General features: G+C 52.3%; 1 protein-coding gene across 4 annotated transcripts in view; it reads right to left on the bottom strand.

Annotated features, from left to right (window-relative positions):
- Nucleotides 1–248: 248 nt before the first annotated feature.
- Nucleotides 249–21,438, bottom strand: part of RGS10 (regulator of G protein signaling 10) — a 38,888-nt gene continuing 17,698 nt past the window's right edge. For all 4 annotated transcript variants that reach the window (XM_040624325.1, XM_040624326.1, XM_040624324.1 and 1 more), the window contains 2 exons: nucleotides 13,128–13,271; nucleotides 249–593 (listed from right to left, as the gene is read on the bottom strand). In XM_040624325.1, the coding sequence (XP_040480259.1) occupies nucleotides 447–593; nucleotides 13,128–13,271 (291 nt within the window). In that variant the 3' untranslated portion in view covers nucleotides 249–446. The remainder of the gene's footprint in view (nucleotides 594–13,127; nucleotides 13,272–21,438) is intronic.

The raw sequence follows: 21,438 nt of genomic DNA, 5'->3' as shown, positions 1-21,438 counted from the left end.
CTCAGGGGCCTGAGTCTGGCAGATCAACTCACTCTCGAGCTAATTTGCCGAGTGACTCCGAGGACATGCCTGACTCCTCCCCCAGAGGCCGGGCAAAGACTTAAAAGGTAACAGGTGGCTGTAAGTTTCACCTGGTGGCCTCAGCGGATGTTCAATCAAGCTACAGAACGCCTGAAGTATCCAGTGTTTAAGGACTCTTCTGCTGTGCGTGCTTGTGTGAGTGTGTGTATGTGAACTGAAACGTCAAAGCTATTTGTTTTTTTATGTAAGATTAGCCATCATGCAGAACGCACTGGTCAAGCAGTTAATAAAATACACATATCCCGTGGGAGGGTTTTGTACATTTCAGTCCTTACAGATAACAAAGCAATTCTAAACCCTGCACGGTCCTGAGAGGGAGTTCCTTCGCTTCCCAAAGCCGCCAGTCCTGCCAGCTCTTTGGTGGCTCATGTGTTATAAATTCTCGAAGCCCTTTTAGCTGCAGTTTGGGCATCGGGGGGATCTTCTTCCTCTTCCTCGGTTCGCTTGTGTTTTAAAAACAAGTCAGACTTCAAGAAGCGGCTGTAGCTGTCATACTTCATAAGGTTGAAGATCTAAGGAGAAAAGGAAAAAGAGTCTGGAGGTTGAGGCCAATCGGACCATGAGTCATTTTATCAAATGTTTGTTAAATACCTATCGTGTGCCAAAGGAGGCAACTACATGCAAAACACACAAAGCAAGTAAGTCATGTGCTGGGCCAGGAAGATTTCCTGGATGGTTTTGGTCCTTATGAGACAGTCTCAATGGAATATAATAGCCACACGGACGAATCTACCTTTATCTTCCACGGAAGTATAAATGCACACAGCACTGACTCGTACCCTTCTATCAAGAGGTCCGTTAAGAATCTCCACTTTATTTGGACAGATAACACAGGGACGTATTTCTCCAGAAACTTGAGATGGCAGAACAGAAACCATTCCTGTAGAGAGGGTGGTTATTGGAAAGGCCGCTGTCATCTCAGATGATGCCGGTAGTGTTAAGACCCCCTCCCCCAGAAGTCCGGCATCCAAGATCTCAAATAAACCTGTTATTATGCCAAGAAACAAAATGGGGCTTCTTTAATGCAGGCAGGGGAGTGAAAGTACCGCGTTAGCGAGGAGAGGCTCTGGGAACAGTCCCTAATTAAAGAAAGCAGCAGTTGGCTGCACCATGGGGGCACGTGCGTGCTCACACAGCCCAGGAGCGTGGCTCTGGGAAAGCAATGCCTCTTGGGGATGCTCGGCAGGTGCGAGGGGAAGACCCCGGATGGAGCCTACGTCTCCTGGCTTACAGGGCTGCCTCCTGCACCACAGTCCTCAGAGAGTTAGCCACAGTCCCTCTTCCCAGCACCCCCTCTTACCCACTCCCACCCGATCCTTTGCCGCCCTCCTCCCTTGGCCTATAAAAGCCGTGGAGAAAAGAGAAGCATTTTCCGGCTGTCGAGGAGTCCAGTCTCTTGAGAAATCTCCCTCCTCATCTCTCTCTCAAAACTTTTAACTGGATTTTCAGGACCTTCTGCAGATGAAAAGTCCACACCGTGTACCCTGGTGTCTTCGCTCCCTGCACAACGATGGGCTCAACAAGTGGAAAGTTCCAGAGGTGTCTAGAATGTCGCTCACTGCCAGGCGGGGTTATCAAGTGGGTGGTAAAACCCTGACATCTTTTTAATTCGACCTCTCCCAACACACACGCAAACTATTTTGAAAACTGAATGACTGATGAAGTCTAAGGACTCAGAACATCTGCCTGGGGGATGGGAGGCCTAGAACCTTCTGCCCTTATACTTTCCTTCTCCCAACACAGCTTCACCCGCAGGAGAAGCGCCTAAATCACTCAGCTATCCTCAGAGTCCACTGCTCAGGGAAAGATTTAGGACTTCGTGTTTTCCTTAAACTCTTACACTGTTGCCTGACCTTCCCTGGGTGTCCCTCCCGTCCTGCCTCAGATCTGCAGCTGTTCAGGAAGAACACGCCTCTGTAAGTCCCCACCTTGTGCCTCTCCGTGGCCGTCACCTCTTTTAGAGCAATCTTGCAATCCTAGACTGAGAAATTATTCATTTTAAAAACAACAATAAAAAAAAAACCCTCCCAGAAAACGCAAAAATCAGAGCCAAGGGCAAGGCAGGGGATGAGGAATGCCATTATCGTTCCGCGGCCTCCCACAAATGCGCTGTGCAGGTGGGACCATCCCTCACCACCGGCATTATTCAGCTTTTCCAGGCACAGAGCTCCCAGAGGGAACTCTGACATGCCCACCTAGTTGGAAGTCTGGAGCGAGTCTCGGAGTGACTCATGAAAGCTGCCTCATGAGGACCCCTCCTGGCACTCAGCCCTGCGCCCCCTCCCACGGCAGGTCCGCAGCAGATGGGACCCACCACTGCCAGCAGGATGCGGTTCGACCCGAGCGTCTCGTCTGCAGTCTGTGCGTGTGGGAGGGGAGCATCCTGTTTGCCTGCTGGGGCTCTGAGGCTCGCACTTCAAAAGAGGAGAAGAAAAAGACACCCAGGGACGGAGGAGGCGGGGACAGAGGGCAGGGGGTGGCTTTGGCTGAGGGGAACACTCAGGGGCTGGCAGGACTCGGCCTCCAGGAGCTCTCCCGAGGCCGCAGGCTCTCGGCACTCCACGGGTGCCAGCAAGCTCGAGGGGACGGGGCCGCAAACTATTTAACAGGAGCGTAAGGGCCACTCCCTGCCATGGGCAGGTGTGAAATGCCCATGAAGGCTTTCGGGCTAGGGCTCCCACCGCCAGGAGCCTATGCCCGCCTCCTGGAGCCATGGAGTCACCAGGTGGTGGCCGCAGCCATCAGACCCCTACAGGAAAAGGAAAAAGGAAAGGGATATCGCTCCAATGGCCACATTTTCTGGGGCTGCGAGTTGCCTAATAGCTCACCACTGTCACCAGCAAAGGGTCTCCTGGGCACTGGCCTTGGAGCATATGGCAACAGGGCGCTCCCATCTCAGGGCCCTCCATGGGGGGTGCTTGGTGAAAACTGCTTGGAGGATAGAGAATGCTCCTAAAAACAAAACAAAACAAAAAAAACCTCCCAAGAAAGTGGCCAAAAGCAGTGAACCCAGCTGCTGACCCCAGGCCACAGTCTTATGTGTCAGGGGGCAAATGGCCACAACTGGGGTCCAGTAAATACTTGCCCAGTGAATGAACAGAAATCACCCAATGTGTAACGGCAGAGAGCTGATGAAAGGGGGTACCAACCGGGGGCTGCCGAGAGCACCTTCCAGCCCAGCCCGAGCCAGGCCGCGCATGGAGCATTCTCTCATTTAAACCTTACTGAGACCGTATGACACCTGATTGCAGAGAGAAGAGACTAGGCCTCGGAGGTTCGGTGTTTTACGCCGGTAGGCAGCGTATCCACCTGCTGGGGCTGCCATGAGAAATAACACAGACTGCGGGGCTCAAACCACAGAAAGTTCTTTTCTCACCGTTCTAGAGGCTGAGAGTCTAAAATGAAGGGGTTGGCAGGGTGGGTTTCTTCCGAGGCCTCTCTCCTTGGCTTATTTAGATGGCCCCCAACTTACGATGGTTCAACTTACGATTTTTTGACTTTGTACTTGTGCAAAAATGACACGCGTTCAGTAGAAACCGTACTTGGAATGTTGAATTTTGGTCTTTTCCCGGGCCAGGGATACGCGGTCCGATGCTCTCTGGGGGTGCTCCCCCCACAATCACGGCGCAAACAGCTCCTGCTGACAACCATCCTATGTCCATACGGCCATTCTGTTTCCACTTTCAGTACAGTGTTCCATAAACGATGTGAGAGACCCAACACTTCATTGTAAAATAGGCTTTGCGTTGGATGATTTCACCCAGCCGTAAGCTAATGTGTTTGGAGCACGTTCAAGGGGCCCAGGCTAAGCTGTGAGATTCGGTGGGTTCGATGTATAAAATATCTTCGACTTTCAGTAGTTTCCACGTATTGCCAATTGTACCTCCATTGAGTCGAGGAAGATCTGTACTTGGCGTCTTCCCTCTGTGTGTGTCTGTGTCCTAAATGCCTCTTCTTAGAAGGACAACGTCCTACTGGATTAGGGGCCACCCCAATGACTTCATTTTACATTAATTATCTCCTTAAAGTCCCTATCTTTAAACGCAGTCACATTCTGAGGTACTGGGGCTTAGGACTCCAGCATCGGATTTGGGAGAGGACACAGCCCACAGCAGCCCAAGAGAGATGGGCAGGATGCGAACGCCGGCCACCTCGCTCCCGAGCCCGTACTCTGAACCGCTAGGCTGTCCTGCCACGCACCTGGCAGACCAGGAGGCAGTCACTGGAAATGAAGTCTGCAAAAGTTAGTTAGACGTGGAAAGAACGCAACACGTGAATGTTACACTTCTAAACACTAAATTTTAGAAATGTGCTAAAATGAACAACAATGATCCCAAGTTCGTTCAAGACTGTATCTGTGGGGACGCCGGGCTGGCTCAGTCGGAAGAGCGTGTGACTCTTGATCTCGGGGTCGTGAGCTTGAGCCCCATGTTGGGTGTAGAGATTACTTAAAAAAAAATAAAACTTAAAAAAAAAAAGTATTTGTGTGTATAAATGGGAAACAAATATCCCTAAAAGTCAGTGTGCCGGGTTGAATGGGGGACCCACAAAGCGTACGTCCACCTGGAACCTCAGAATGTGACCTTATTTGGAATAGGGTTAGTTGAGGCTCTCACAATGACACCATCTTCCAAGGAGCAGGTGTCTTCCTGAGAAGAGGAGAGGACACACGGAGGGACACAGAAGAGGCCATGTGAAGACAGAAGCAGCGATCAGAGTGACACAGCCACAAGCCAGGGAACACCAGGAATGCCAGCCCTGCACCAGAAACCAGGAGGAGGCAGGGAAAGATTCTTCCACAGCACTTTCCAGAGGAGCACAGCCCTCCTGGCACCTTGATTCCAGACTTCTGGCCTCCTGAACGGAGAGAATAGATTTCTGTTCTTTTAAGCATCTCAGTTTGAGATCATTTAAGACAGCCCTTGAAAACTAACAGTCGGCTTCTTGATTTCAGCTCACTCCTACTTGAGCACAGAAAATGAGATGGCCCTAGGTGTTCCAGAAGGTTCTACAAAACAAGGACTCTCTGATCGGGCCTGAACTGAGAGCATCACCGTTCCAACACACCTCAAGTTGTCCTCGGGGAAGAGAAAGCAGAAGGTGGAGACAAATCTGGGGTGGGGGTGGGAATCCAGGTGGGCAGACAGCATCCGAGCAGAGCAATACGGCAGACAGACAGTCCTTCTGAGACAGGCAGCCGATGAAGCAGAAAACTCCAGTTGGCAGCTAAGAGGCATTCTATATACCTTTTTTTTTTTTTTTTTTTTTTGGCCAAGACAGCTGTGGCTCAGCAGGTTGCAGGTTTCGGCAGCCCCACATCTGTTAGCGGCGTGCCTCGACTGTAAACTAGCATCGTTGCCTTGGGCGCCACTCCCGCAGGCGGCTGGAGGGGGCACTTTCGGTGATACAGGCAAAGGGAGCCTTCCTGCCCACGGGCATTGATGCGCCAGGCCCCGCCACACCACCAGGGCCCCTCCCGCTCCAGATCCCAGGGCAAGGATTGATAGGATTTGCCTTTCTACGAGGGAAAATACCCACACGGTGCTCCAACTGGAGGTCGTTCCGCACCTGCTCCAAGAAAGGACGCCCTCCCAGATGCACCCCGTCCGTGGAGAAGACGGGATGCTTAACCAAGATTTCATCACTGCCTCCATCAAGTGCATTTCAGCCTACCCTTTAACGCCTCTCAGACAGCAGGAATATGAAGAGACCTAAATGAGCCTCCTCCCTCCTTTTCAAACCCTGTGCCACGTGATTTCAACTGGGTGCGACAAGAAAAATAAATCCTTTAATGCAGCAGAAAGTTTTAGTAGTGAAATTTCATATTTGCTCCAAGAACTGGGTGCTTGAAAGAAGGCAGCAAGTGCCGCCGTCTCTGAGCTGCCCCCTTCCAGAACATGCTCTCTTCCCACGCGCCCAGACCATAGACATGCTTTCGTACCCACGTGCACAGAAAGTGCGAAGATAGCAAGCTCCCTCTCTCCAGCCCTGAGGCCGTGAAATGATCAGAAGCCATGGGGCAGGGCACACACAGGGATGTCCCCACTGAGCAAGTTCAAGACCCCCTCCCCAGCTTCTGAGTGGGGTGCATCCAGAAGAAGGTCTGAGGGTGGCCAGCAGACAGCAGCTCAGCTCAGCCCTTGTCCCAACCTGCCAGGCCAAGCCGTGGAAGTCTCTGCGGTCCTGGACAGGCTGCCAGAGACGGACACCATGCCAGGTGGGATCAAAACTCCAGAAGGAAGGTGGACATGGACAGAGAAGGAGAGATCCCTGCTCGAGGGTGATAGTCCCTCACAGACCCATGGGTCAGGTGCTGTGGCATGGAGCAAGGTGGCATGTAGTCCACTTTTCCTGGAATCCATCACCCTCAAATCCAAGGCCCAAATGACATGCTTTCTACATGGAGTGAAGGTATTTTATTTTTGCCTTTGCCATCAGGAGGAGAGTTAAAAGCTATTCTAGCACCCACCCACCCTTCTTCCCCTAAATACCTTTTTAAAGGTATAAAAAAAAAATCTCAAAGTATTTCAAATACTATCCTTCCTGCCCCGCCCCATCCCTCATAAGGCAAACGGCTGTGGTAGACGCAGGGAGCCAACTTTTCTTCCGTTTGAATGAAAACCCACGACCTGCCCTTTCTGGCTTTGCACACTGGAAAATGCCAGTTTCAGGACTGGACTTAATCTTCAGGGGCAGATGTCAGCTTGCACCCACACGATGGAAGTGCCCAGAATCCCCGGGCCCAACCACCACTGCAGACTCGGAGATACAGGGAGTGGGGGAGGGAGTGGACCCCCCACCTGACCCCGGAAGCATGGCAGCCCCTCCCGCACTTCTGGGTCCTCACCCACTGGCCCACCCCTTCTTCTTGATGTCGAAAAAGGAAGTGTTTCTCGCTTCTTGGGTTCTGGGGAAATTCAAAGTAAAGACACCGCCGACAAGGGGCCGGACGCATGGCTCCTTTCTCTGTCAAGGATGTGGCTGGGAGCACTGACATCTCATTGAAGTCTTTTCTACATTTTTTTTTTCTAAGCATCCGAGGTGGAGGGCTTCCTTTTCCTTGGAGAAGGACGCCTCCATTCTGCCTTCCCCAGACCACACTTAGCACCAAGCCTGGGTGAGAGTGTCCAAGTAGCACTGGAAACCTGCTTTAAGTGTAGGCACGGGGATCCCTCAAGGTTAAGGAAGAAGAATGAGCAGCCCGGCTCCCCCTCAAACCTTCTCTTTCATGGTCCCAGAAAGCAATGATTTCAAGTTGCCGTGTGCAATGACCTCGACCCTCCTATCGCCTCCAGTCTCCTCGTTGTCCCAGAGGGAACCAATCTGGCTATTCTGTGGAGTTCCAACCAGAGGCTTCAGAGCAAGAAGGGAGTGTAAAATGGTGCCGAGAAACTTCTAGGAGCAGAGTTGTATTTTAAATCATTGACATGGCACAATCTCAACTCACTGAGCAGATTTCAAAGCATTCCCTTCTTAACACCTTCAGGGAAGGGTCTGGAAGGATATGAAACATGGGCATTCGTGCTAGGGAAGGAGAGGGAAGGCACAGCCTGAGGGGTTTTAACGTTTTACTTCAGACCCTCCTCCATTATGTGAATTTTCTTCTCAACTATGAACAAGCAGTTGTTTAACAATTAAAAATAATTTTCAGGGGCGCCCAGGTGGCTCAGTCGGTTAAATGTCCGACTCTTGGTTTCAGCTCAGGTCGTGATCTCAGAGTCGTGAGATCAAGCCCCACATCAGGCTCCGTGCTCAGCGTGGATTCTCGCTCAGCTCAGATCCTCTCTCTCCCTCTGCCCACCTCCCCACCTCTTGTGCTCTAAATAAATAAATAAAATCTTTAAAAAATTTAATTTTAAAAATTAACCTGCTCAGAATCTTAGGTGACAGAGTAACAGGATGTGCTCATGGCTTGTGCTGGCCTTGTGGGTCCCTGGGCTGGCCCTCGTCCCTGGAGCTCCGAGCCACGTGGCGGAGCGGGACAGGTGCGTTCAGCACGCTGAGCCGACAAGGCCGGTGGGGAGGGACGTGGTCATCTCTCATACAAGGAACAGCATGTTAGGCTGCCGTGACCGATTTGACCCCTTCCTGTTGTAGCTGACTCAGTGCCCGAGGGACTGACAGGGATGTTCTAGAATCAGCCAGGCTGGCGGTACAGAAAAGCCAGGGGGGCAAGGGTGACGGATGTGGGAAAGGAGGAGAGAGCCCTGGCGGGTCTTCCAGGGCCAAAGACAGGGCTGATGGGAAGCATGAATGAAAGGAAAGTGGGGGCCCAGAGCAGGAGGACGACGGCAAGGCTGGTCCCGCAGGGCTGCAGCTCCCACGCACGTTTCCCCCTGTCCCAGCGCTGCGATCTCGGGCCAGCTGGGTCACCTTCCCCGGGGGTGAACTTTCTCGCTTGTAAGCCAAGGTGCCGGGTCCCACCTTCCCCAAGATGCCCCCTGAATCACATGAGCTGCACAATGAAAGCATTGTAGGGACAGTGAAGGGGCTCAGCCCTCAAGTTTTCCCGAAGTCACGACGGTGCAGAAAGCCACACATTATTGGCTGTTCTCAGGTGGGGACCTGAGGCCCGGCCACTCTGCTACGGCTTTGGAAGTCATAGTAAGCCGGGGTTTCTCAACCTCCACTCCGTTGACATTTTGGGCCAGATAATTCTGTGTCGTGCAGGGCTGTCCCCTGTGTTATATTCAGCAGTAGCCTGGCCGCCACCCACAAGGTGCTGGTGGCACCCCCACCCCCGTTGTGACAGCCAGAAAGAACTCTCCAGACATTGCCCAGGATCCCCTGGCAGGGGACGGGGGGGGCAAAATCGTCCCCAGTTAAGAACTGCATGAAGTTAAAGTTTATCTTCACGGGACATTCTAAAGGACACGTGCAGTGAACACTCATGGAGGGCACTGAGTAAGCACGCATCACAGAGACGACTGCATTTCTCCTCCCAAGTGTCTTATCATAACTTCCATTTCACAAAAGAGGAAGCTGAGGCACAGAGAGGGACTGAATCTTGCCCAACGTTTCACAGCTACTAAATTCTAAAGTCAAAGGAAAGGGGGAAACGTCGGGTCTAAGGAAATAAGGGTGTGGCTAGCAAGGAGCAGCTTTCTAACACCAGGCCACGGAAGGTTTGTAGATGGCGTCACTGGGCAGCTCCGAGGGGCAGCAGGGCTGGCCAAGAGCCCCATGTTACAGAAAGGGACACAGAGGCCACAGGTCCCTAAGAAAAGGGACTCACCTGGGGAGGCCGGACTGGAACGAGAGCCCCCACTTACCCCTCCCAGCTAACCCAACGTGCAGTGAAAATGACAGTAAGTCAGAGCTCAGCATCCAGGAAGTGATGGGCAGTGCGGGAGAGGAAGAGGGCAGGTGTCAGGCCATTAGGGTACAAATGCTGAGCCATGGTCAGGAGGCTGTGGGTTCACAGCTCGTATAGAGATGGCTTTGCCCTGAGCCATCGTCATCCTCTTGCATAGCTCAGGAGGGACAGGCGTCGCTGGAGCTGGGGATCAGAGCCAAGGTGCCCAGCTTTTAAGAGGCCCAAACCTTATTCGCCCAACTGGCACATTCTATAAATAGTTACCATTCAAAATCCTCGAGAGTAAACTGGTTACCACAGCTTCAGGGCCTAACCGCAGCCAGTCCCTCCTGACTTAATTTCTACCATCTTCCTCATTGACTATATACTCCAGCCATACTGACCTCCTCCAACATACCAAGCAGATCCCCACCCCAGGGCCTTTGCACTTGCTGCTGCCTCTCCCTGGAAGGTCCTGCCCCCTTCTCACCTGGCTTCCCCTTGCCACTCGGGTCTCCGTCACCTCTTCAAGGAGCCCTCCTTGGCCCCTCCCAGTCACTCTTAGCCCACCACCTGCCGTATTTCCTTCATAGCATTTATCTTTTTCTGCCTTCGTGGTTGGACGGGGGCTGATTTCCTCGCCGCACACACAGTTCCTAGCATGGTCCCTGGTACATAGTAGGTTCTCCATCAAGGTCATAGCATAAAGGAGTGAATGAAAGAACGAATACCAGCAAACCAACCAGAACTGAAATAGACCTGCTAGCAGATTTTTAAAAGAAAAAAAGACACTGCAGGAAATTGCAATTCATTGAAAAAAACTAACTCTTTGTTAAGGTCTCCTCCTCCTTCCTGCTTCCCACAACTTAAATTTGTCCTTTGATTCTAGGCTACCGTTCCAAGGAAACAGCCACAGTCCCCTCCCGCCCACCTCTCCTGGCCTTCCCAGCATGTGCTGAGCACACACCCGGGCCATGTTTGCAGAACTGAGTTAAATCAGAGCATGATCTCTGCCCTTGCGTAAGTTTTCAAAGTGACGGAGTGTTAAGCCCCTGAACTTCTCTTAAGATATCAGAACGTCTAACACATCCTTCGCGGAACACGCCGACCACAATGTCAGCTCTGGGGTACCAGGATCCCTGATGGTGTCACCATCCCATGGCACAGGGATGCCCCCGGTGCGGTGCGTGGGGCTGGGGGCCCCCACACCCGGTGGCTCCAGATATCCCTGGGCTGGTTTGATGCTTAGTTTCGTTTTTCTGTCTCCGCCCTGCCTGTCAGTTGTCACTTCTCGCTAAGCATCCCTGCCCAGCCTCCGGCAGCGTTTCCAACCTGCAGCGTCCCGAGCCGCCATGCCCGCTAGAGCTGGGTATAAACCAGGAATCAACAGGACTTGAAGACCCAAGAAGCCCTCCTTTAAACCAGAGGCACGGACGTGGGGTCATCTAATTTAATGCTCACGGAGGATGTTCCCACCCTTCTGGGCTCTGGCTGTGCCCTCAAGTCCTGCCCCACTGAGGACGGGCTGAGGCTCCCTAAAGTCTCCCTGGGGAACGGGGTGCAGGGGGGAGCACAAAGCAGCGGCTCAGACCGCTCCGCCGAGACACCCCGTGGAGCTCAACAAAGCCAGAGCCACGGAGGGGGGCGGGCTTCGAGTGAGGTGAGCTCTTGTGGTTCCAAAGCCTCTCGGCTTCAAACTCCTGCACTTAGAAAAACAGGGCCCTCCAGGGGGGCCTTTTGGGGGCAGAGAACCACAGACCATGCTGAGCACACGTGTTGAGGGTTACCAGCAAGGCCTTTGACAGGCAGAGTTTTCCGAACTGAGACAGAGCGCAGAAGCCCTTCCCAGGGGCTCGCTGTGGAATCAGCCCTTGTTTCCACCGTGTTGTGCCTTTGGAAGATAGTGCCTCTTTCTCCCTCTCCAGTAAGTGAATTTTCAGCAACAGGATACACAAGTGCTTTCTTCACATTAAGTACTTTGAACGGCACTGTGGCACATGTGTACTTACAGGAAAGAGAAGGATGAAAAACCTAGAAATCAAATGTTATTTGTGGTTTTTTTTCCAGGTATGGAATTATGAATTTTTTCATCTTGATGTTTTGATTTCCCAAGCTGCTTTTGTTACACATGTATGACTTCTATAGTTAGGTAAATAAAAGTAATTTCAAAAATATTTTTCTTGGGGCGCCTGGGTGGCGCAGCGGTTAAGCATCTGCCTTTGGCTCAGGTCATGACCTCAGGGTCCTGGGATTGAGAGGCAGCAGGCTCCCTGCTCAGCAGGGTGTCTCCTTCTCCCTCTCCCTCTACCCCTTCCCCGACTCAATTTCGATCTCTCTCTCTCTCTCTCAAATAAATAAATATTTAAAAGAAAGAAAAAAAAGACTCAGAGGTCCAGGTGGGGCAGATATCCTCACGCAGCTACGGCCACAAGAAGGGCTTTTTCACCATACATTCTACTTCCTTTCTGGCCACAACTCCTTGTCCATGGCGTCCTTCCCATTGGCTGAAAGCCACCACCTCCAGGGAGCCCTCAGCAAGTCACCCACACCCACTGGCATTCCTTCAACACCTAAATTTGGTTCTGGATTCACGTGCAGTTTGCACCTGCCACCACGAAACATTCTCGAACTACTTTTCATCTTTGTATTTGCTACCTGTATACTCGTTTCCTAATCAGACGCTGAGCAAAGATGGGGCGATGTGGATGCTGGGACAGGCTCTGGGCTCTGCGCCCACTCCAGATGATCCAGAAAAGGCCAACCGAGGCACTGTACCAGTTCCCAGAGTGCGGTGCCAGGACCCAAAGCATCAGTGTAGTGCCACCTGGGAACTTGTTAGGAAGGCAAAGTCTCAGGCCATCTGGGAACCATCACATTCGAAGGTTAACTCTGGGGGTGAGGCCCAGCGTCTGTTTGAACAAGCCCTCCAGATGGGTCTCGGCTCGCTCACCTTTGAGGGCCGCTGAATGAAGCTAAAAGCTCATCTTCACCTGCGAGCGAAGGAAGGCCTTTGCTCCCTCGGTAAGGATGGAGCCAGCAGAAGTCTGACACTGGTCTGTGTTCCACCGTCAAGCGTATAGATAACATTTCACAAGCACATTCTGGGTAGTCACACCTGCCAATTCATGTCTAAGAAATCTCTGGAGTGCAGTTCCACCCCTTTTCCTATTACTGCGGGCATATCTCATAAAAAAGCTTGCCAGAAAACTACCCCTTATAGGTCCATTTTTTTAAACTCATTTTTTTCCTGCTTTAAGTGGAATAAGGTGCCAAATGTTAACCTTTTCCTTATAACTCGGGAGCCTCACTATGAACCAGCTTACAGTCCCGGGCCACCAGAAATGGGTGGTCATGATCAGTATTTGCACAAAAACAGCCCCAGCTTCCCTACCACTGTGAGCCCTTGTGCTTGCTTTCTAGATTTTTCTCTCTGTTCCTACCTTCAGCAGTTACATGTTGCTTCCTCAGTGTGGGTTCCTTGAATAGCTCCAGCCTCCCTTCTAATCTGGGTTGAGAAGAAGATAACCCTGCTGGTTCAAACTGTGTGTAGACCAAAAGTACGCAGGCCTTAGGGAGCCTCCTATGGGTCAGATCCTGAGCCTGGCATTTCATTCCCCTCTCGTTCACCAACCATGGCCCCTCAGTGTGCCTCAACTTGCCCAGCCGGAGGGGATGGCTTCTGGGGCGTCTAACATTCTTCCAGCCAGGGAATAAGTGTCACATCCAGGGGCAGGTAGGGAAGTCAGGTTACCTGGTCCTGAAGTTTCTGGAACATCAATGGGTGTGGTTCTTCCAGTATCTTCTCATTGAGCCGGGACTGCCCCTCGACGTTGACTTGTGACGAGGCCTTACTGGACAGAAAGGTCATGTAGATCTCTTTTGCCTTTTCTTGCATCTGGAGGAGACACAGCGAGCCAGTTATCTGGGAGCCCAGCCCTTCCCTCCTGAACCCAGTTCTCCACTCCAGCCAGACCCAGAAGCAGCTCCGTAGCCCTTGAGGGCTCTGGCTGCCGCCCTGGGGCTAAGCTCTACCCGGGAGGGCCCGTGAAGGGCCTAGCCCCTACCCCTGCCTCATCTCCTGTCACGAAATTGCTACACCATCCACTCAGAAATGAAGACAGAAGGAATCCTGGCCCAGAGCAGGTAACAGTCTGCACCATTTAGGACCATCCTGTGAGGTCTCCAAATGAAGGACTCGAGGGAATATTGTTCAGTCATAAAAACAAGCAAAGCATGGACACGCGCTACAACAGGAAGGAACCTTGGAAACGTGTGCTGAGGACAAAAGCCAGGCCCTAAAGGCCGCATACCGCACAGTTCCATTCACGTGAACTATCCAGAAGAGACAGAAAACTGAGTGGTGGCTCAGGGCTGGGGGAAGGGGGAGACGGGGCACGGCCACACACGGGGAAGGGGTTTCTCTTTAGGGCAATGAAAGATTTCTGGAACTGGATAGTGTGAATGCACTTAATGCCACTAAACTGTATACTTTAAAATGATTAAAACGTAAAAATGAAAGCCCTGAAAAATGGTTAAAAGATTTGTGCTATGGGGGCGCCTGGGTGGCACAGCGGTTAAGCGTCTGCCTTCGGCTCAGGGCGTGATCCCGGCGTTATGGGATCGAGCCCCACATCAGGCTCCTCCGCTATGAGCCTGCTTCTTCCTCTCCCACTCCCCCTGCTTGTGTTCCCTCTCTCGCTGGCTGTCTCTATCTCTGTCGAATAAATGAATAAAGTCTTTAAAAAAAAAAAAAAAGATTTGTGCTATGAGTGTTTTACCACAATTTGAAAAATCAAGTTTGGGGCGCCTGGGTGGCTCAGCCAGTTAAGCATCCGACTCCCGATTTCAGCCCAGGTCATGATCTCAGGGTACTTGAGATGGAGCCCCAAGCTGGGCTCTGTTCTGGGTGTGGAGCCTTCTTAAGATTCTTTCTCTCCCTCTCCCTGTGCCCCTCCCCCCTCTAAAAAATAAAAGAAAAAAGAAAAAGAAAAAAAAAATCAAGTTAGCCCAAGCACACATATCCCAACCAGTCATCAAGCACCCACTGTGTCCAGGACACATGCGAGGGGCTTTACAGCCATGATCCCATTTCCTTAATCCCCTGAGCATCCAGCAAAGGGCCATTTCCTGCTGGCGCCACTTCCCCGATGAGGTCACAGAGGAGAGGTGATGTGGCTTGTTCAAGGAGTCTACAGGGAAACTGAGGGTTGTTTGGCTCCAAAGCCTTTCATCTCCCCGCCGCCCTCCCCCCCCGCCCNGTGTCCCCGTTCCACACCCGTGAGATACATCACCCCCTCTAGGGGGTCCACATTCCAGGACAAGGATATTTTTGGTACCAGGATATGAGTCTAGGGAAAGGGGAGAAGTTTCGCTGCCCACCCTGAGTCTCAAGCACCGTCCTGCTGGAAAGCATCAGTCCTAAGTAGGTACAGGCCTTAAAATGCTTCTAAGCACAGCTGGAAAAGATACGCCCACGTGCACTCAGGTTGCAGCGAAAACCTGGAGCAAAAGCACTTCGGGTAAGTGCTCTGTCTTAAAAACAGCATGTCTCCTTGCTGGGGCTGCGGAAGGCAGCCTGGTCCTCCAGAGCCTCCCTGAGGGTTCTATTTTCTCCTAGAGAAAGGAGGCACCTCACTGACGGCAAAGATGGGGGTTGGTTCTCTGGATATTACAGCCTCACCTAGTACCTCACCCCACAGCAAGTCGGGAGACAAATGTTTCTGACCTGCAACCATGAAGCCATGATGTGGGGGGTCTGACCTGCAACCATGAAGCCATGATGTGGGGGGTCTGACCTGCAACCATGAAGCCATGATGTGGGGGGTCTGACCTGCAACCATGAAGCCATGATGTGGGGGGTCTGACCTGCAACCATGAAGCCATGATGTGGGGGGTCTGACCTGCAACCATGAAGCCATGATGTGGGGGGTCTGACCTGCAACCATGAAGCCATGATGTGGGGGGTCTGACCTGCAACCATGAAGCCATGATGTGGGGGGTCTGACCTGCAACCATGAAGCCATGATGTGGGGGGTCTGACCTGCAACCATGAAGCCATGATGTGGGGGGTCTGACCTGCAACCATGAAGCCATGATGTGGGGGGAGCAGGGGCGCTTCATGGGGCCTAGAAAACTGCCATTGTCTCCAGAGAGCCCATGTGGGACCCCACACAGGCTGCAGAGCTCGGCTCAGGAAAGCCCAGGCTCTGGAAACATTCGGCCTCCTAGAAACCACAAGAAGGCTTCACTACTTGGTGCTTGAAAGGAGGGGAATTTAACTGACTTTGGTCCCAGGGACTAGTTGACAAAAGACGCCATGAGGCCAAGGCTTGACCATCCTATCCCCCAGAAAGAAGTTTTGACAGTACACGCAGGAAGACTACCCAGGTGGGGGGGGGGAGGGCCAACACCCCGGGCCACGGTGTCATTTCTTCATCAGCTGTTACCATGAACCATTAAATGATGTCAAACTCAACAACACGGGAGCATCTTAAGATAAATATGGCTACTCCAACGGACAAGTCTGGAGGCCATCACGAGATCCAGGTGGGGCAGCACTTCGGAGCTTCTTGCTTTTCAAAGACCCACCGCTCCATGAAGTCATGAGCCTCACTCCCACCACCCCTTCTGTCAGTGAAGAACAATTTTGGAAAACCACTTCCTGTTTTAACAATACTTCATGAAAATACAATTTCGTCTAGTCTGATCAGCAAACTCCATGCAGAGCTCTGGAAATAGAAATCACTTGGGTCTCCCCTCCCCCTTGAACATTCACACACACACACACACACACACACACACACACACACACATGTTTTCCAGATGAATCCAGGCTGTCTTGGGTGGTTCTGCAAAGGAGAAGTATAATGAGTAGCTTAGGCTTGGAGGCGGGGGCTGGAGGGCCCAGGAGGAGAGGAAGCAGGCTGGGGGTGCTTGAAGGTATGCTAGCCTCTGGGTGGCTCAGCCCCACCCTGAGGTCCCCCAGCCACCCCTCCTGAGTCTGTCTGGGAAGAGTGTGGGGTCCCCGAGGCACCCAGTCCAGGGCCGACCTGGTCCATGGCTGGCCCCACCTCTGGCTGAACACACACAGGGGGAATGGCTTCAGCCACAGAGCTTATCTGGGCCGGGATAGGAAGCGTGACTGAAAAGGGAAACCCTTAGACTGCAGACCACAAGCCAGTCACGGGAAGGCCTGGTGCCCATGCCGAGAACTCTTAACAAAAAAGAAGAACCGGGTCTCTCGAGTTATTTTGGTTGATTTTCCATAGCTTCATTAACCCTATTCTAGCTCCCGTCAGGTCAGGCACAGAACGAGCACCGGTGGAGCTGCCTGGGTCTGTGGTTCTGGGTGTGAGCTGGAAGGATGGCCAGCTTCTCTCCCCCAACCCTGCCAGCATCCACCAGCGCACCTGCCCCGCGGAGAGCAAACGGGTCCAACACCCGGCCCTGCCCATCCAGAAGGTGCTGGAAAAGGATCCGCCTGGGCCACTGTGATGACTCCTGGCGCCAACCTGAGGACTGCCTGTGGGAGCATTTGCACCCAGAGAAGCCTCTCCCAGACACCCCACGAGTCTGGGGCCTAACTTCCAGCCTGGCAATGCATCAGCCATAACAAGCTCAGGCGGAAGTCAGCACTGAACCGCTGCTCCCTCAGCAAATGCGTGTTGAGGAGAAGCAAATTCACTCTAATATCAGCCCTAGACACAGCAGTCTACTCAGAAGAAGACAAGAGCATCAGCATTCCAGAGCTCAGAAGAGTGTTGCTTTCACGGCCCTGGCTCCCCTCCCCCATCCATTAAGGGTGCTGAAACTTTCTCCATTGGGAACATAAAACCTCCTTGCATGTCACATGCCCTTATCGCTAATGACCTCGAGCACCTCTGACGTCTTCCTGAAACATCTCAAAGGAAAAGCGTGCACTTTGCGTCTCCATCGTCTCCGTGCCCCCCTCCTCAGCCCGGCTTCCGCCCACCTGCCAGCTTGGGTTCCCAGCAGCTCACCCACATGGGCTGGTGCCTCACTCCCTTGGACCTTCTTCTGGTCCGCTCTCTGGCCCCTGGCTACCCTCTCAGGATCCTCCAACACCTTCCTATTTCTGTCTCTTTTGTAGTTTCCCGTCTCTCTGTTCCCCCACAAATTCTGGGGTTCCCAGACTTCTGCCCTAGTGGGAATGCTTTCCTAACCACAGGCTCTCCCAAGATCTCAGCCCAACCCTCCCCCCCCAAGCTACTGACCACGGAGCCAACTGATTTCTAGAAATGTGGGCTTGGATGTCCCACAGACACCACCAACTTGACACCAAAATGTGAAGTGGCCCTTCCTGGCCAGTGGGTCCTGCCATCTCTACTCCAGGAAGCTGGGGGCCACAGTCCCCAAAACCTGCTTCACCCCACACTGCGCCTGTCACCGAGATCTGTTCACTTGGTTCACTCGGTCTCCCACGTGGGCCTGCACAGCCGGTCCTCGACCACTCCCACCCCTCGGCCGGAGATGGACTGCGGGAGGGGACCATGAGAAAAGTTAAGAATCGAGCTACTACCTTTATTCATATCAGCTTCAGAAAAAGAATGAGGCAAAGAAAATATCAAGTAGACGATGTGAGAATATTTCTGAGAACTGGCTCAGGAAATGGAAAGCAGTTGGAGGGACAGCAGATGACTCTTCAGAGAGCAGCGACAGAAACGTGCACCTGCATGGGTGGGGAGGGAGCGCCAACAAGGAGCGCCCAAAAATGGCAGGAACTCGGGGGGCATCAGGTGCCCCAGACAGAAGGGACAAGGAGGGCAGCAGAAAGAAGCTATTAGAACCCCAGGGCCCCCCAGGGCCCCCCAACCCTGAGCAGCTATCCCCCTCCCTTCTCCATGGGAGATTAGAGTTTTCTCCTCTAAAGAAATGGACTCGGGGAAAGCTGCAGAACGGAGGCACGAGGAGGGCAAGGGTGAGATACCAAGCGGTTAAGCGGAACTCTACTACGGACCCCCAGCAAAATCCTCCCAGCCCAGCGCACGGGACGTACATGTGTTTATGAGCGTATCAGCTTTGTGGCTGCCAGGAAGAGACTACAGGGCCCCAGTCTAGAGAAAACAAAAGCAGAAAGAAATTCCACAGAAGGATGTGGAAATAAAGTTGAAATCTCCAAAAGAGAAGTAGGAACCAAAAGCCAAAGAGACCAAAAAAAAAAAAAAAAAAAAAAAAAAAAAAAGAGGGAAAAGAGTTTAGTAAAGTGAAGGGCTTGTTCCATCCGGGGGGGAGGGCCGTCACTGGGAAAGAGGCCAGAGAAAAGGGAAGGAAAGGAGTTACCAAAAGTCACGACAATCATAACCACCGAACGTTGCCCAGAACTATACATTTCCAGATTAAAAGCGTCCACAAAACGCCCACGTGGTGGATGAACCCCAACCCCCCAAAGCCTCTGACTATACAGCTGTAGAATATTCGTGACGCAAAGAAGAGCGTATGCTATTCCGAAAGGAAAAGAGGAAAAGAAACCAAACAGTTTACATATAAAATACTAATTCTTAACCAAAATGGAAGACAATGGGGCAGCGTGTTCAAAGGTCTAAGACGATCAACCTAGAATTCAATTCTATGTTCCATCATGGTATCAGTGAAGTGGGAGAGTAGTGGGAAAAAATAACATTTTCACTCAACGAGATCTTTAAATGTCCACCTGCCACGTCCCCTTCCTCAGGAACCTGCCGCTGGCCGTGCCCGCACAGCAGGAGGGGGCCACTCGGGACTAGAGGAGGTCCTGGGTCCCTGAAACAGGCGAGAGGCTGAGGGAATGCCCGTGGTGGCAAAGGAAGGCCTGGGGACACCCCGATGGGAGCTGTGGTCAGAGGGCCCCAGGGGGACGGTCCCCGGGTGAACCCCAGCTGTGGAGGGGAACCGAGAGGCCTGAATCCATGCGACACCGTGTCGAGAGGCATTTGAGGGCTGCTGGAGGTTATAAAAATAAGAAAAGTAAACGATGGTCCAAGAAAAAAAAGAAAAGCCATCCCTTTTGGCTCAGCAGCAAACGAGAAAGAAGAGACTTCGTCACGAAAATAGACAGGGATGTCCGTAAGTGAAAGCTGACGTATAGCAAGAGGAAGCTGGTAGATAACATCTGAAAGCGATGCGTTAGCTCGGAAGGAACGGGGGTGCAGGGCCGGCCGGTGCTGGGTCTACACCACGCCGGGAGCAGCTGAGCTCCGCTTGGGCCAGCGTGGACCCAGCCAAACCCGTGCCGAAGGCACAGCACGAACCAGAGACGGGGATGAAATCTGGAGGGTGCTGCGGGGTGAAGGGAACCAGCCCATCTTACTCCAGAAGGAGCGTGGGTCGTTTGGGGATTTTTGAATACATTTTTTTTTTTTTAATAAAGAAGATGGTGTTTTAGCCTTTTAGGAAAACCTTTATTTTGGTACTTTTCTTTTTTTAAGATTTTATTTATTTGAGAGAGAGCACAAGAGAGAGAGCGAGCGAGCACACTGAGCCACCCAGGTGCCCCTACTTTAGCACTTTAAATAAGAACCTCAAACACTTCAAATCCTGGATCAAGTTGTAGCATTAAATATGTAATAAAAATCACAAACACCATAGACGCCTCCCCCTGTAACTCTGTTAACTCTGAAACACTATAAAAAGGCACCATTATATTTAAATACCAGTGCAAGTCCCTCTCGGAGCTGTGAATTTAGAAACCTGCACTGTGAGACGCCTGGGTGGCTTAGCTGGTTAAGCGTCTCTTAATTTCAGCTGGGGTCATGATCTCAGGGTCGTGAGATCGAGCCCCAAGTCAGGTTCCCCACTCAGCTCAGAGTCTGCTTGAGATTCTCTCCCTGTCCCTCTGCCCACCCCCCACACTCACATGCACGCTCTCTCTCTCAAATAAATAAATAAATCTTTTAAAAAGAAAAAGAAAGAAAGAAACCGGTACTGCCCCACCACTTCCCCACCCCCACTCTCGGCTTGGTTTTTACAAATCTGCACAAACCGCCATGTCCTTCTCCACTCTGTCACAGAGTGAACAAGCCCAGTACGCACATGCTGCTGAACGAATGAATGAGTGAATGAATGAATTCGGGGATACCCAACACGTCACTGAAGCTTTTCTTGAGGTTTTATCACTCATAGATGCTGCTCGGGAAGCACTCCTGGGTGGCTCAGTCAGTTAAGTGTCTGCCTTTGGCTCAGGTCATGGTCTCAGTGTCCTGGGATCAAGCCCCGCATGGGGCTCCCGGCTCAGCGGGGAGTTTCCTTCTCCCTCTCCCTCTGCCTGCCGCTCCCCCTGCTGTGCTCTCTCTCTCTCTCTGTCAAATAAATAAATAAAATCTTTTAAAAAATGCTGCTCGGTTTTACAAGCTAGATCCGTCTCTCGTGCGAATGCATGGGGAAGAGGCACTTTACGAAAGAATTTCAAGCCATAAATTGGGAAGGGAGAGCAGTGCTTTGAAAGCTGCTTGCTGAGTGAACTCCCTGAAAGGTACAACCACCCTAGGAACCCCAAGGAGGGCGGGGGTGCGGGCTGTCACCCTCCCAACTTCTTAAAACCCAGCATCCCTGCCACACACGCAGCATCAAGACCCTCCCAACATAAGGGCGCTTGCCTGCCAGCCAGGAGGCAAAACACAAGCCTGGGAAGACGGCGGGGGCACGGCCCTGGTCCACCGTTTGGAGCTTCTGAGAAAACACATCTGTCCCCAGGGCCGTCACCACAGCATGAGTGGGAAGGGCTGGGACCCCGCCCCCGGTGGGTCCTCAGGTGGCCGCTGACCTGAGTGGGGAGAACGGGAAGTAGACGGCACCAGGCTGCTCCAGGCACGTGGATACAGTGGGGAGAAGACAGACAAGGATCTCAGACCCACGGAGCCTGCATGATAGAGGGAAGACAAGACGGCATAGAAAGGAAAGAAAGACATTCTACACACAAGAGGCCAGGTCGGTCGGTAAGGGCTCTGGAGAGATCCAGCTGAATAATCCTAGCAAAAGAATGAAAAAAAAAAAAACAAGCCACCCAGGGCCTATTTAAAACAATGGAGGGGCCCCTGCGTGGCTCAGCCAGTGAAGGGCCCGGCTCT

This window comes from Ursus maritimus, unplaced genomic scaffold, assembly GCF_017311325.1.
Source record: "Ursus maritimus isolate PB19 unplaced genomic scaffold, ASM1731132v1 scaffold_7, whole genome shotgun sequence".
NCBI lineage: Eukaryota > Metazoa > Chordata > Mammalia > Carnivora > Ursidae > Ursus > Ursus maritimus.
The sequence above is the reverse complement of the archived record's forward strand: the minus strand, read 5'-3'. Positions and strand labels throughout refer to the sequence as shown.